General features: G+C 40.0%; 1 protein-coding gene across 4 annotated transcripts in view; it reads right to left on the minus strand.

Moving 5' to 3' along the window:
• RASGRF2 (Ras protein specific guanine nucleotide releasing factor 2) overlaps positions 1-12,729 on the minus strand; it is a 116,847-nt gene that overhangs the window by 21,612 nt on the left and 82,506 nt on the right. For all 4 annotated transcript variants that reach the window (XM_042023076.1, XM_042023075.1, XM_042023073.1 and 1 more), the window contains exon 18: positions 4,140-4,246. In XM_042023076.1, coding sequence (XP_041879010.1) covers positions 4,140-4,246 — 107 coding nt within the window. The remainder of the gene's footprint in view (positions 1-4,139; positions 4,247-12,729) is intronic.

Consider the following 12,729-nt stretch of genomic DNA (forward strand, 5'->3'; position numbering starts at 1 on the left):
CAGCTGCTCATTTCACAAAGAACACCAGAAATGTCTTTGCTGTTTCAAGGCAGGGGCCGCAGGTCCTAGAGGTCAATTTGCAATGTAGTTAAAATACAGTGTATCTTGCTAAGTGTGGCTTCAGTGTAATTCATTCATATTTCTACAATATACTTACTATAAACTCACCGGATACCTTATTCATTACTTTATGCCATTTAATATGAGCTCAGTGGGGTTCATGTAAAGGATTTTCTCTCTACTTTTATTCCAATGAAGTAGAAAGAAATGAAATTGGCCAATTCATGTGAGCTAACACTATTTTTAACTAACTGCAATCATCTTTTCCTGGACAATCCTATGTATCCAGGTGTTCTCCCCAGTCCCCAAGTGCTATCAGTAACTCCCTCTGGCAATCCTCCTGCTGAAGACCCACCACGGCTCTGTGGGTATGACCACGAGCATGAGCTGCATTACATAATGTCACAGCTGGAGCCGGGCAGGCATTGGGCACAGATCATGACCTGTATTTCCAAAATCAAAGCCATGGTCCTCTCCCCAGGCCTTGTGGTAACTCTGTAAGTCACTGACACCATCTGGCAGCCAGAGAGTTTGTGAGAGAACCGTTCCAGCTGAGATCTTCAAAGAAGCCAGTGGGAACAAGCCCTCAGTTGTCACTCAGAGAGGCCAGATGTGAAAGCCTTGGACAAGCTCCACTGCAATCTGCTTGCCATTTTGGAGCAGAAAAAGCTTCACTTGCAGCACAAGTGAAGATAGATAAAAGGCAAGGAAGTATTTTTAAATAAAACAAGGCTACAGGACCTCGCTCAGATAATGAAAGTCATACTGAGACTTTCTGCCCTGGCCCCCTTTTGCCTTCCTATTTTTCTACCTCTGCAGGAGCCAGTGGTTATGCTCCAAGGCTCCTGCTCCCAGTGATCCTCTGCCCTGTCATTTGTGTGCTCATTGTTTACAACAGGAGAATCCTGCTCTGCTCCTCTCAACCACATTTCAAAAACAAAACGTAAACACAAACATTCTGCTGTTACTTAGGGCAAGAAGAAAGCTTTGCTGGCTTGCAGGTGTCTGAATCAAAAAAAGAGGAGGGACATGGAATAAAAAGAAGAAAAATATAAACAAAACAATGTGGAATATCTAAAGCTGCCTTTCATACTGTGCTGGTTTTGGCTGATGAGCAGAACAGGTTTGACTACTTTTGCTCAGGGTGGTAAAAACAGGGATGTATGTGTCACTGCCCCTGGGGATGGTTTGTTCCCACACTTTTATCTGTGCCTTGAGAGGTCCTAGGGACATTCATTAGTTCCTTGTGCCCTCCACAAAGGGCTGCAGACCTGGCACTACCATGTGTACATTTACTTGAAATTTAAGTGAGGCTTCTACAGTGTATGATTCAAGTTTTAAGAACAATCAATTTCTTTAAAGCATTGTTTAGCATGATTTCAAGAAAACAAAACCACTTTATGAAAGCCCGTCCTCACTGAATAGGCTGATTCATTAATTTTAATGATTCTGTTTTCTGGTCACAGACAATTTTACGTATTAAATGCTGTCCATGGTCAGATAGATTTAAAAAAAAGTAAAAACAGAGCAAAGCTAAACCATCCCTAAGTGTGGTTTTGACACAGCTGCAAGACAGTGGAAGTTAATTGATTCCACACCCCAGCACAGATGTTCCAAACCCCAGTCAAGGATTTTCTAGAGCAAAGTGAGCAAACACAAGGCTCTGAACCATCTGTTTGGATAATTCCTGCATCCCTCGGTTCTTGCACTAACCCTTACCCATGTTCTTACATGCAAGAGAGCAGAGGCTGAGCGAGCCAAAGGGTTCCAGAGGGAGGCATGGAGGGTAGGGAATAGTGAAGTGGGATGATGCACGTCAGAGCCCTCGAACAGATGGCTGTGTGTGAGTCTTGCACCAGTGCACAAGACATCAGGACAACAACTTAGGCAGACCTACCACTGGTGAATCAGAGAGCACCAAGACAGAGTTGGTTATGCTGCAGAATTACTCACGAGCTGCAGCACTAAAGCAAGTCTGTAACACCATCTCACACCTGGCAGAGAAATAAAGACACTCGTTACACCTCTACTGTGTTTGATTCTCTTTGCATCCAGTGATGAGGAAATGGTGTTTTGCCAGAAAAAACTCTGCATGGTTGGTCACCTTTAGTAGTGGTGTGGGCTGTTGATGACCACGAAGATCTTGGGACATTGCAAAAGAACAGTCTCTGGACAGAGAGAAATTGCCCATTTGGTGCTGGGAGTTTTTGCAGTAAAAGCAAATTCAAAGGCAGGTAAGAGGGAAAACAATATCAAAATTGCATGTTTATCTTTGCAAACATCCACTTATTTTCAGTTACGTTGTAAGTTGGGGGTTTTTGTTTGTTCAGGTTTTTTTAGAATAAAACCTGCCCTTTTTTTTGAGAATCAAACCTGCTCTTGGTTGCTCATGAGGATGAAGGATGTCTCAGCCAAGGTTGATCCAGAGAACAACACAAATACCTTAAAACATATAAAAGTTTTTGGCAGGTCTGTTGTTCTTAAAAAATTTCAATGCTTTTATTGTTGTGTCATTTTGAAAATTGAGTAAGCATTTCCTCACCAGACATTGGTGGCTCAGGATCTGCAGTTTGTGTTGTTACTGTAAAATAAGCTTGGAGCTACTGCTCTCCCAGGACTGTACATCTTTACTGCCAACATTTCAAATTGTTTGGCCAGACAGTAATTCTTCACTTGTCCTCCTTAAACTAGTCCTGTCCCATATTTTTTGGCAGCAACTAGTCAGTCTTTTCTGACTAGTTTGCTTATGTCTGTCCTTTCTCTCTCCCTAGTCTCACAAGTAAACAACACAAAAAGCTGATTACATGCTCTGCTGATGTAGCATTTCTTATTTCTCATGCCAAAGCCATTGCATTTTAAAATATGTGCTATATTGGAATAATAATGGACAAGGAGAGCTAAAGAACTAAAATCTGACACCTTTGCCATGGAAAAAATAAAAGGCAGTGAGAGACCACGGAGTGCAGGTAACAGCTTACACTTAGAAAATGCACAATGTGTTACTCATTATCTTTGTCCTCTTCATATTTTTAAAAGAATTCCAATTGTAAACATGATGCAAAAGCAAATGCAAAAGTAATCAGTGAAACTACTTGTAGATTTGCTTAATGTAGATAAAAGTTTCCACATTTCCATGATCACATAAATTTTAATTAGCAAAGAGGATCAACTCATGTCATAGAAGATATTTAATATGAACTGGAATGAAATAAGCACCTAGAGTAACACAAAACTGTAATAAGTCTGCTGCCACTTCTGTTACAGCTCAAGATTTGCTTGATTCTGACTTTAATTTAACAGCGAGTCAAAACCTGAAGTTCATAGGCTGCTTCCAGTAACTTGAAATGATTAATCACTCCCATGATACCAAGAGAGGTTTTAGTAATCTCTTCTGGGCTGCTCAGCTTTCCAAACATAACTGATTTTCCCACTAACACATCTCTTACTGAGTTAATTCTCTAGCAAACTTAACCTCAATGAAAATTAAACCCTTTACATGGGAAAAAGGGAATTGATTTTGCGTTAGAGAGTTTGACATTGCTGGAATTAGCTTTGGAGATGAAGTATCCTTTATTAGCAGCACGTAGTGACAAAGCAGTCTGTAAGTGCTGTGAAGCACCAGCTGCACAAGGTGTACAAAAATCTCTCATTTGCTTCCAAAGAGCCCTCTTTTTTTTCTTCCTTCCTTCTTTCCTCCCTCCCTCCTCACCCTATCCATCCATCCATCCATCCATCCATCCATCCATCCATCCATCCATCCACCCTTTTCAAAAGTCTTCTACATCCATGTCAGAATCTCCCAGCATTTTTCCCACCTGTCAGCTTACAGGATATGACATTCCACAGACCACTCGGATTTCTTCCCCTCCCTTCTCTGCCAACACCATTTTACAATCACAGTCCTGCCAGGCCTGTGGAGGGACTGGCACGTGCTTTCCGTGCGCAATTCACCACAAATAAATGAATAAATTTCTGCATGACAACACGAGTATTTTAACACAGCCAGAGCAGTTGAGGCAGGCTGCCTGTAGCACGAACAGTGTGAACTGTTGATCCCTGTGTGTTTGAGGAGGGGATACCTGTGAGTGTTTGGAGACCCAGTGCCGCAGGACGTTGAGGACGCGGTTGGTGGCAGCCCTGCGGATGATGAACTCCTTGTCACACGTGCGCTCCGAGTTGTTGAACCCTGCACAGAAACAAACCCACACTGGGGTTAATGGGGCTGGGGAAAATGAAAATACAATAGGAGAGATTTCGGGAAACGGAAGGCCTGTAGAATATTTCTGTGCAATAAAAGGAAAGGCGCCGGACAGGTGGTGAAATGTGAATGTCTAGACCAAAGAAATTCTGCAGCACCTCTGGAACACAGCCTTGCCCATGGTAACACAGACAGCTCCTGGGGTCAGCACTCAGCTTTACAAAGGTGAAGAATAATTGCCTGTGCAATTAAATTTCAAGGCCTCCCTTCAGCATGGAAGAAATAAAATTAAGTGTATAAAGAAATAAAGTGAATCAAAGCAAACTGAAGACAAAGATTTTTTTTTTTTTTTTTTCCCCAGTATGGAAGAAATTTACAGCAAGGAAAAGGACCAGACCAGAGCTAGGCCTGTAATCAAGCAGATTTGAAAAGTCCAAATGGTTTAGAAAAGGGAAACAGGTAAATTTCAGAACTAGTAAAGAACAAGGGGAGGGGAGTAGTTTAAGCACAGAGGAGGACAAAGTCAGCATGAGAAATCCTCCTTCACAAGGGCAGTATTGTACAGGCTCTACTAATCGACACTGTTCAAGTAAGTTGTTTGGTTTTTTTACCACTGGGATGACAAGAAAATGGGAAGATATATGGAAAACACATTTACAGACCCAGCTGCCTGAAAACTACAATTTTCCAGATGCAGCATTTCCCCATTCATCTTTTATGGACAGGTTGGTTTTTGGTTTTTTTTTTTTGGTCAGCAATATTTACTTATAAATAAATAGTTTTATTAGCAAGCAACTTTCTTCCTACATTAGTACTATTGCTTCTCTTTTCATTCTGCTGTAGCTTTATCAAAAATAAAATCTGTGCACTAAAATGATGATTACATTATTTTAATAATAATGAAACTGTTACACTAAACCCCTGAATGTCTTTAAAAAAATGGTAACTCTGAAGATATACTTGAGAAGAGTGCATTTTTCTATGTTTCTGTTAGATTTGATTTGCTCTTGCACTGTGCTGCTCTCCATTCCACTCGGTGCAGAGCCCAGGAACAGCTGGGAACACCCTCCCATATGACCAGTACTTTACCATTTTTTTGGTATAAAAGCTGCTCGAAAGCCCATGTTTTATTATAAATAGCACAGGCAGATTAAACTTCTATTTATTCTGTGATAAACCCATTGGAGGTATTCTAGAGGCTTGTATTAGTTTTTTCTATTCTTTTAACAGGCAACCCAGAAAGTCCAAATTGCTGCTCTGTATTTTTGGCAAGATAAGCAAGTCAGGAAGCATTTAATTGCAGACTCACATCTTTTACTGCATGTTAGACCCCAACCCCCAAATGTATTTTTTATCCACACTTACATTTCATGGGCATTTTTAAACTATGGCAAGTTGCACTGTAGATGGCATCTAAGATTCAATATCAACGGAAGTTTAATACTGAAGCATTTTAAGCAGTTTCATTCCCCATAAAGAGAAAAATAAAGAAAATCTCTGAGGCTTTTCTCAGCAAAAGGTAACACAGGCAACATTTTGTGTGTTAATCTTCTATGCCTTTCACAGTTAACCTATTGCAGAAGCAATTAGGAATACACATTATAAACTGTTCAATTAGCCACTTAATTGCAGCAATGAAAGTCACAATGAAAATTATATATTTAAGCAGCAACGTCTTTACCAAGGTAACATTAAGGAAAACAAGTTTCAGTAAGCTGTAAGGAAAAGAGAGAGAAGCCTACAGAGACAGTTTTGAGTGAACTACAATAAAAGAATAAAAAGAGGGAACGAAAAAATTAAAGCCTCCAGAGATCACTTCAGCAAACCGGTATGGCCCTCAGAATTTCATCAATTTTTAAGCAGTAATTAGCTTGTTGCCAAGAATGAGCAACACGTTCACCCAGATCCATGTTCTCCGTACTTAATGTCGATGTGTTGAAGCAATAAATGGAGAGCTCCAGTTGTGTAAGAGAAGAACTGAGATGAACACAGATGGCCACAAATGTCAGGGAGCTGTGCAGAGCCAGAAGGCCCCCCAGGCCTCCTTTTCTCCAGGCTGAGCCCCCCCAGCGCCCTCCACACCTTTATAAATCTGAAGGAATAACAAGTAATTTAATTAGGATTCTGGATGGACCTGCCCACGTCCAGACCTGATGGTGAAATAACCTGAAACACTGCATGGTAAATATCCTCTCCTCTCCTGAAGGAAGCAATCTTTCCACTTTAGAAATACAAGCAAGTATTTCTAATCATTAATCATCTCAGTGGGCAGGTGCCTCAGTGAGTGCTACTTTCAAGTAATGTTTTTCACCATTATCTGTTGAAATTAATATGTACTGATTCCACAAATAGTATCTTCACATAATGGTGATGCAGAACTTTTACCACAGGCTGTCAAACACAAAGTTAACCTGACAGCATTGCTAGTTTCACTGAGTTACTTCTTTCAATACTATTTAATCACTCTGTTCAGGTACTTGTCTTCAGATTGTTAGGCAAAAAATCCAGTCTCACCTTCACATGTTTTCTTTTGTGCACTTCAATAAAAACCTGGTATTTTTGTAGCTTCCTTTATCACCAAAGATTAAAAATACAGGTGCTTAATAGACATAAATCTCCACATTAAACACTTTAATAAAAAGTTAATATTTGTATAGCTTGCACTATCACTAAAGATTTAAAAAAGTATGTGCTGGATAGACAGATAAATCTGCAGATTAAATTATAACAGTACCTTGTACATAGCTCTTGTTACGTGGAAGGCCAGAGCAGGTCTCAGAGGGAGGTGTCATTGCCTATTCCATTCATAAATCCCCAGGAAATCGATGGCTGCAGCTGGAAGGTGTCAGTGATTCACCTCTGCAAGTGCTGCACTCAGGGCCAGATCTCATCCATGTCAGTGTGAGACAGAGAGAAGACCCTCTCCTCAAAAGCTAGTAACAGCTGCCTTTAGCAAAATCCTGTCCTGCTTTACCTGGTTCTTCAGGGCTAAACTGACTCTATCAGCAATTTACAGCATTGCACCTTTAAAATCCACCTCACCCCAGAGGAACATTAGTATCATGGCAAAGTCTGCACTCTGTACTTAAAAGAAATTAAACATTTTATTTTCTTTTCTATTTCAGTTGAGATGTCAAAAACTCTCACTCCAGCTACAGCAGCTGTATTCTCTGCATTTTGTATTTCTGCATCCAATAGAAGGTGTCCCTGCCCATGGCAGGGGGCTGGAACAAGATGTCTTTGAGGTTCCTTCCAAGCCAAACTATTCTAAGATTAGTCTGAGATTAATACAACAGCACATGATTCTTGACCATAGTAATTAACTTGTCTGAAGTTTTGATGGTATAATAATAATATCCACTTTTAAGGGTTTATCTACACAAAGATAAATCCGTTCACAAGAACTAGTGTAAGTTGTTCAGAGTCATGAAGTTTCTGGTGTCTTTCTCAGCAAAAATCTTCCAATCAGAAGCTGATTTGATGTGCCAGTTTCAATGAACTACCCTGGAATCACACACTGAAGGTGTGTTAGCACCCAGCAATGGGAGAAAATTGCACTCCAGCCTTTGGGGAAATCCCAGTGAGTCCCACAGAGTCCCAGAGGTGGAAGGAGAACATTCAGGGCCCACCAGGTAGATGACAAATAACCAAAACTGATGGATACACCCGAGAGTTGTAGGCCAGCTTCACCACTCAGGCTGGCTTGAATCCTGACAGCTTTGGCTTAGCAAACACCAGTGGTGCTTTCTGACCTGGATAAAGAACAAATACAAACCCCAGGCGTGGGGCACAGCAGTTTTCATCCACAGATTAAAACTGGAAAAGCCTCTCCAATATATGCAGCACAAAAGAAAAGCCTTCCCAATACACAAGAAGCCCCAAAAAAGGGATTATATTTTTTTTTACCTGAACCTACCTACAAAAGTTTGGATGAGTGTTTATAGATTCCCATCCTTACTGGTCATACATTCTCAAGCAAGTAATTGGGTCTCACATATTTTCACAGAAATGTGTCAGAGGGTGAGTATTTTAGTGTGGTAAGAAATCTAAACTGCCAGTGATTCTGGCCTCCTCCATTTCTTTATTTATGATATTGGGCTGTCATACATTAGCCAGCTGAAGAACGGCAGAGCTGGAAAAGAAAACGAACTGTGATGAAAAGAAGGGTGAAGATGATGAGATCCCATTCACTGTGCAAAGTACAGCATATTTGCTCAATAATACAGTCCTTCCTTTTTTTTCCAGTTACTATTGAATGATCTTAAAACCATTATGTGGGTTTCTCCATGAGTAGTGTGATGCCTCAGAGCACTAGCTGTAACATTTAGCCACAGTCTTTAGGCTACCTCAGTTTATGTGAGAGGAATATTTAATCATTCACTATGCCAGGCTTTGAGTTTGTTTCAGAAAGGGCTACAAACTAATTCAGCATCAGAACTGACTGTTAAAAGCCAGGAGCAATCCAGAGCCCAACACATTTCAGGCATTTAATTTCACTTTCACTGGTCTTTGGGACATATGAAATCATTTTGTTCTAAGAAATATGCCACTGAAAATCCCTGTTATAACCACCCACGTCAGAAATAATTCCAAGTATGTATCTGATTCTTCTGCCTAAAGCCTCTGCCATACATACAATCTAACTATCGAATCAAGTCAAGGGATTATGGTCTTAGTAAGGTAAATCCCAGGGATTCACATGGACCAGCTGATGTACAATAGTGTAACACAGATAGAGACCTAGTGACTGCATTTAATTTCTGCAAAATATTTAAGGGAAAGGTTGGTAAATTATTTTTAAATGACCCTTGATTTAGAAAAGCTTTTTCTAATCAGAGAAATTTAAAGAACACAGCATAGAGATAAAGCAGTTGTGTCAAGATTATGCAGTAAACTTGGACTAAATCCAAAAGTCTAAAAATACATCAGTCCAGCAAAATAATTTTAGTTTAATGGATGGGATAGAAAGGTAAGTGGCTAAAGAATACCATCAAGATACTATTTTATCTCCTCTCAACAACACTAAGGTTGCTCTGAGAATTATCATAATCTATGAGATTATATGCTTAAAACATGTATACCACAAAGAATGAAAATATTCACTTAAGATCAAAGAAATATTCAAATTTTAAGATTTGTCCTTCAAAAGTCCTTAAAAACAGGGCTGCTGCTAAAGCTATAATTAACACACACTCTTGAGATTTCTGGGGTTGTTAATAGAAATATTCTCTCAGGAGAGCACATCAGTCTCACTCTTGAAAAGGAAATCTTTAAAAATGGCTAAACACTGAGAACATACTTGCAGTTACAAGTTACACAACTTACTACTAAAAATCAATAACTCATCTTAGAGTAAAATAACCACATAGTGTGCATTTTTAAAGCTAAAATTCAGCAGCAATGCAAGAACATCCTGTCCTTGTCTTCTTTCAGCACCAGCAAAGAGAGACAACAAGGGGTCAATGTCATAATCAAAACCCAGCTCTGAATTTTGGTACAGCTATATACATCTTCAAAATCACATCTGTTTGCACACAAGAAGTGTTTGTGTGTGCATTCATGGGTAAACTCACAAGTCCACTTCTTCTGGTGAAGTCTTAGACAAAACCATCTAAACCTTGTGCCTTTGTTTATATATGTAACTCTAGGAAGGAACAGATCCCGAATTTCAAAGTCTGTTGCTGCCAATTGTGTTCTCAGATTTCAGAATACCATGACAAATGTGCAGTGTGACAGCAGCTTTTTTTTCCTATGACTTACATAAAAAACTATAGGGAACAACTGACAAAGAAGAAAACCCTTTCTGAACAATCCTTAGCAATTATATTGGCAAATCTTTAGTACACCTTAGACTTCTTTTTTTTCACTGCAATAATGCTTGAATTATGTGCTATGAACAGTGACAAGAATGGCAATACTGCAGCTGATACATCTTTGAATTTATACATTTGCCTGTGCTCCTGCTATGTCTCTTATCTTTCAGGGAGGAGATAAGCAACTTTTACCTATTGATGTTTTCCTGCATTCCAAATGATCCCTAGCTCTTCATTTCCTTAATGACACTTCATCTACACTCATAACTTGCTCTATCATCAATATGAAGAGGAGTATAGCAGATATTTATTGCATAATGTTCACAGTCTTTTCAAGACCTATTCAAAGAAAGCTTTTAGACACTTAAAATGCTCAGTGTGCCCTATCACAAAGTTAAAATACAGTCTGTGACAATGTACAGATAAAAAGAGAAAATCACATTAAATGGCTTTTGGAATTTTTACCTTCAGTTCATTAAACTTAAAGGAAGGAGTTTGTGAGATTATTCATCTTTTTATAATGTCAATAGGAACAAAGGTTAAATGGAAAGGAGGCGATAATTGCAAGGAGCCAAATGTATCATTTTTCAGACCATCTGTGAACGGAGAGTTGACTGTCATGAAAAACAAAAACTGGCAGGATGCACACCCATCACCAAAAAATCTCTGAACAAAATGTCCATCTCACAAGCAGTTTCCAGACTGTTTAGGACTGGGTCATAATGGAAGCTTAAACAAATATTCATTATGCAAACAACACTTGGGCGCAGGGGGAATAAAATGAAAGAAAAAAGGCATAAAAGTGCTCCCCAAATTTCTCTCCCCACACCACTGCAGCTGCTCAGGACTTACTGCAATAGCTCGGAAAAAAAATGCTTCACAGCTCTGTAACTCAGGAAACGTCCAGTGAAAATACTTTTTTCCTGAGTAGCCAGCTCTTCCAGCAAACTAGAATAAGGTATTAATTCAAAATAAGGGAATATAGAAGTAAAAGCAGGAGATCCTAAATGTCTGTTAAACTGGAGGAAAAAAATCATCATTTTCTCCCATTTCTTAACTCCCAGAGCAGGGATCACTTGAAAGCAAAACTTCCATTTTCAAGCCATCGTCTAAGAAAATTGCAAATAAGATTCAACTGTTTAGCCAAGTATCTGAAATTGACAAGCAACAATTTTTGTTAAAATTTGTGAATGAGCAGCCTGGAACAGGAATCCCATTTGCCCCCTGCCAGGCCATGGCCATCAGCCCCCGATGACCCCAGCCCTCAGAGACCCTATGCCAGGCACAGCCCTGGTGACTCTGCTTTGGTGACAACCCCTGAGCAGGTTTTGACAACCCTGCAGCCTCAGAAAGGGACACTGCTGGGGTCTACACCGTCATTTTTTTGTCACATAACCATTTTCGGTGGAGAACAGTGTCAGCTGTGGAGTAACTCAGTGAACATTTCCCACACGGAGTTTTTTAACTGAGATGGGAACTTCAGGAAAGTGCAATGTGCAGGCCTCAGTGCTTCTCAAACCTCCATGAACCTGCAGAAATGGGTCTGGGTATCTCATTAAAATGTGTCCCCAAGAGGGAACAAGTGCTCCCCTCCCCAGTTCCTGGCTAGAGCCATTAGTCACACAAAAATGACAAGGAAAAAAAACTTGGCTGTCCTGTGTAAAGGACATGGGGAGGTTAACAAATCCTATATCTTTATTTTCTTGGAACTAAACATCTTAAATCCCTGACAGAAAGAGGGCACTGGCAGACTCAGAATACAAGCAGGACTGATAAGCAGGACACAATTTGATGGCATCCTGTCTCTCTGACAGCAGATGAGGTGCCCCCAAACTCAGAGCTGGAGTTTCACATGGAAATCCATGACCTGGGCAAGAACAGATAAAATTACCATCTTCTACCAACTGCTTAGATAAAGTCTCATGTTAATCTTTAATTGGGATATCACCATCAAAATTTTTTCTTTCACGTCTGGAGTCAAAAGGAGGAGGTTCCACAAATCTTTCCCAGTACAGGAATGAGATGTTATAGCCCAGGAAATTACTAGAGTGCAAAATTACTATTATAAACTGCAATGTTTATGGCATCACGCTGAAAATCACCTGCACATTTTCTGGTTTTGCTTCAGACATGGAACCTTTAATACAAATTCAGGAAGAAATATACACCTTTCCAAAGGTCAGCGTGTAGCTGCTGATGCAATTTGAGGCATTTAGCACAGCACAGGAGTGGATTACCCAGCCAGCCACATAATGTAGAATCCAGATCAAAATCACATCATATATTGTTTGCTTGCCTTTCATGTAACACAGCAAGGAAATCTCTCTCTGCCTTGTCCTCTCACAATGGAAAAAAGAAAGCAAATATTTCCCTTACAAGTCTCACTTAATTCTAATCTTTGCCAAATCCCATACCAACTCAGCTGCCTACACCAGAATCTCCATCTCAGGAAATATAATGGTGTAATGCCACTTTATTATTCCTGTGTTCAGAATCAGGGCAATTCTCCCTGAGCAGGACAGCTGACACCCTTGAAAGCAGAACTATGTATATGTCTCTGTGTGCAAGACAGCGACAGCCATGGAAATTCCGCATCTGTTTAAAGCATAATGTGTGTTTGTACACAGTTTTCCATCTCAGGGCCCAGCAGGATCCCGC

The sequence above is a fragment of the Corvus kubaryi genome, unplaced genomic scaffold, assembly GCF_017639235.1.
Source record: "Corvus kubaryi isolate FWS band 111438036 unplaced genomic scaffold, C.kubaryi_AGA036_p1.0 37236, whole genome shotgun sequence".
Taxonomy (NCBI): Eukaryota; Metazoa; Chordata; class Aves; order Passeriformes; family Corvidae; genus Corvus; species Corvus kubaryi.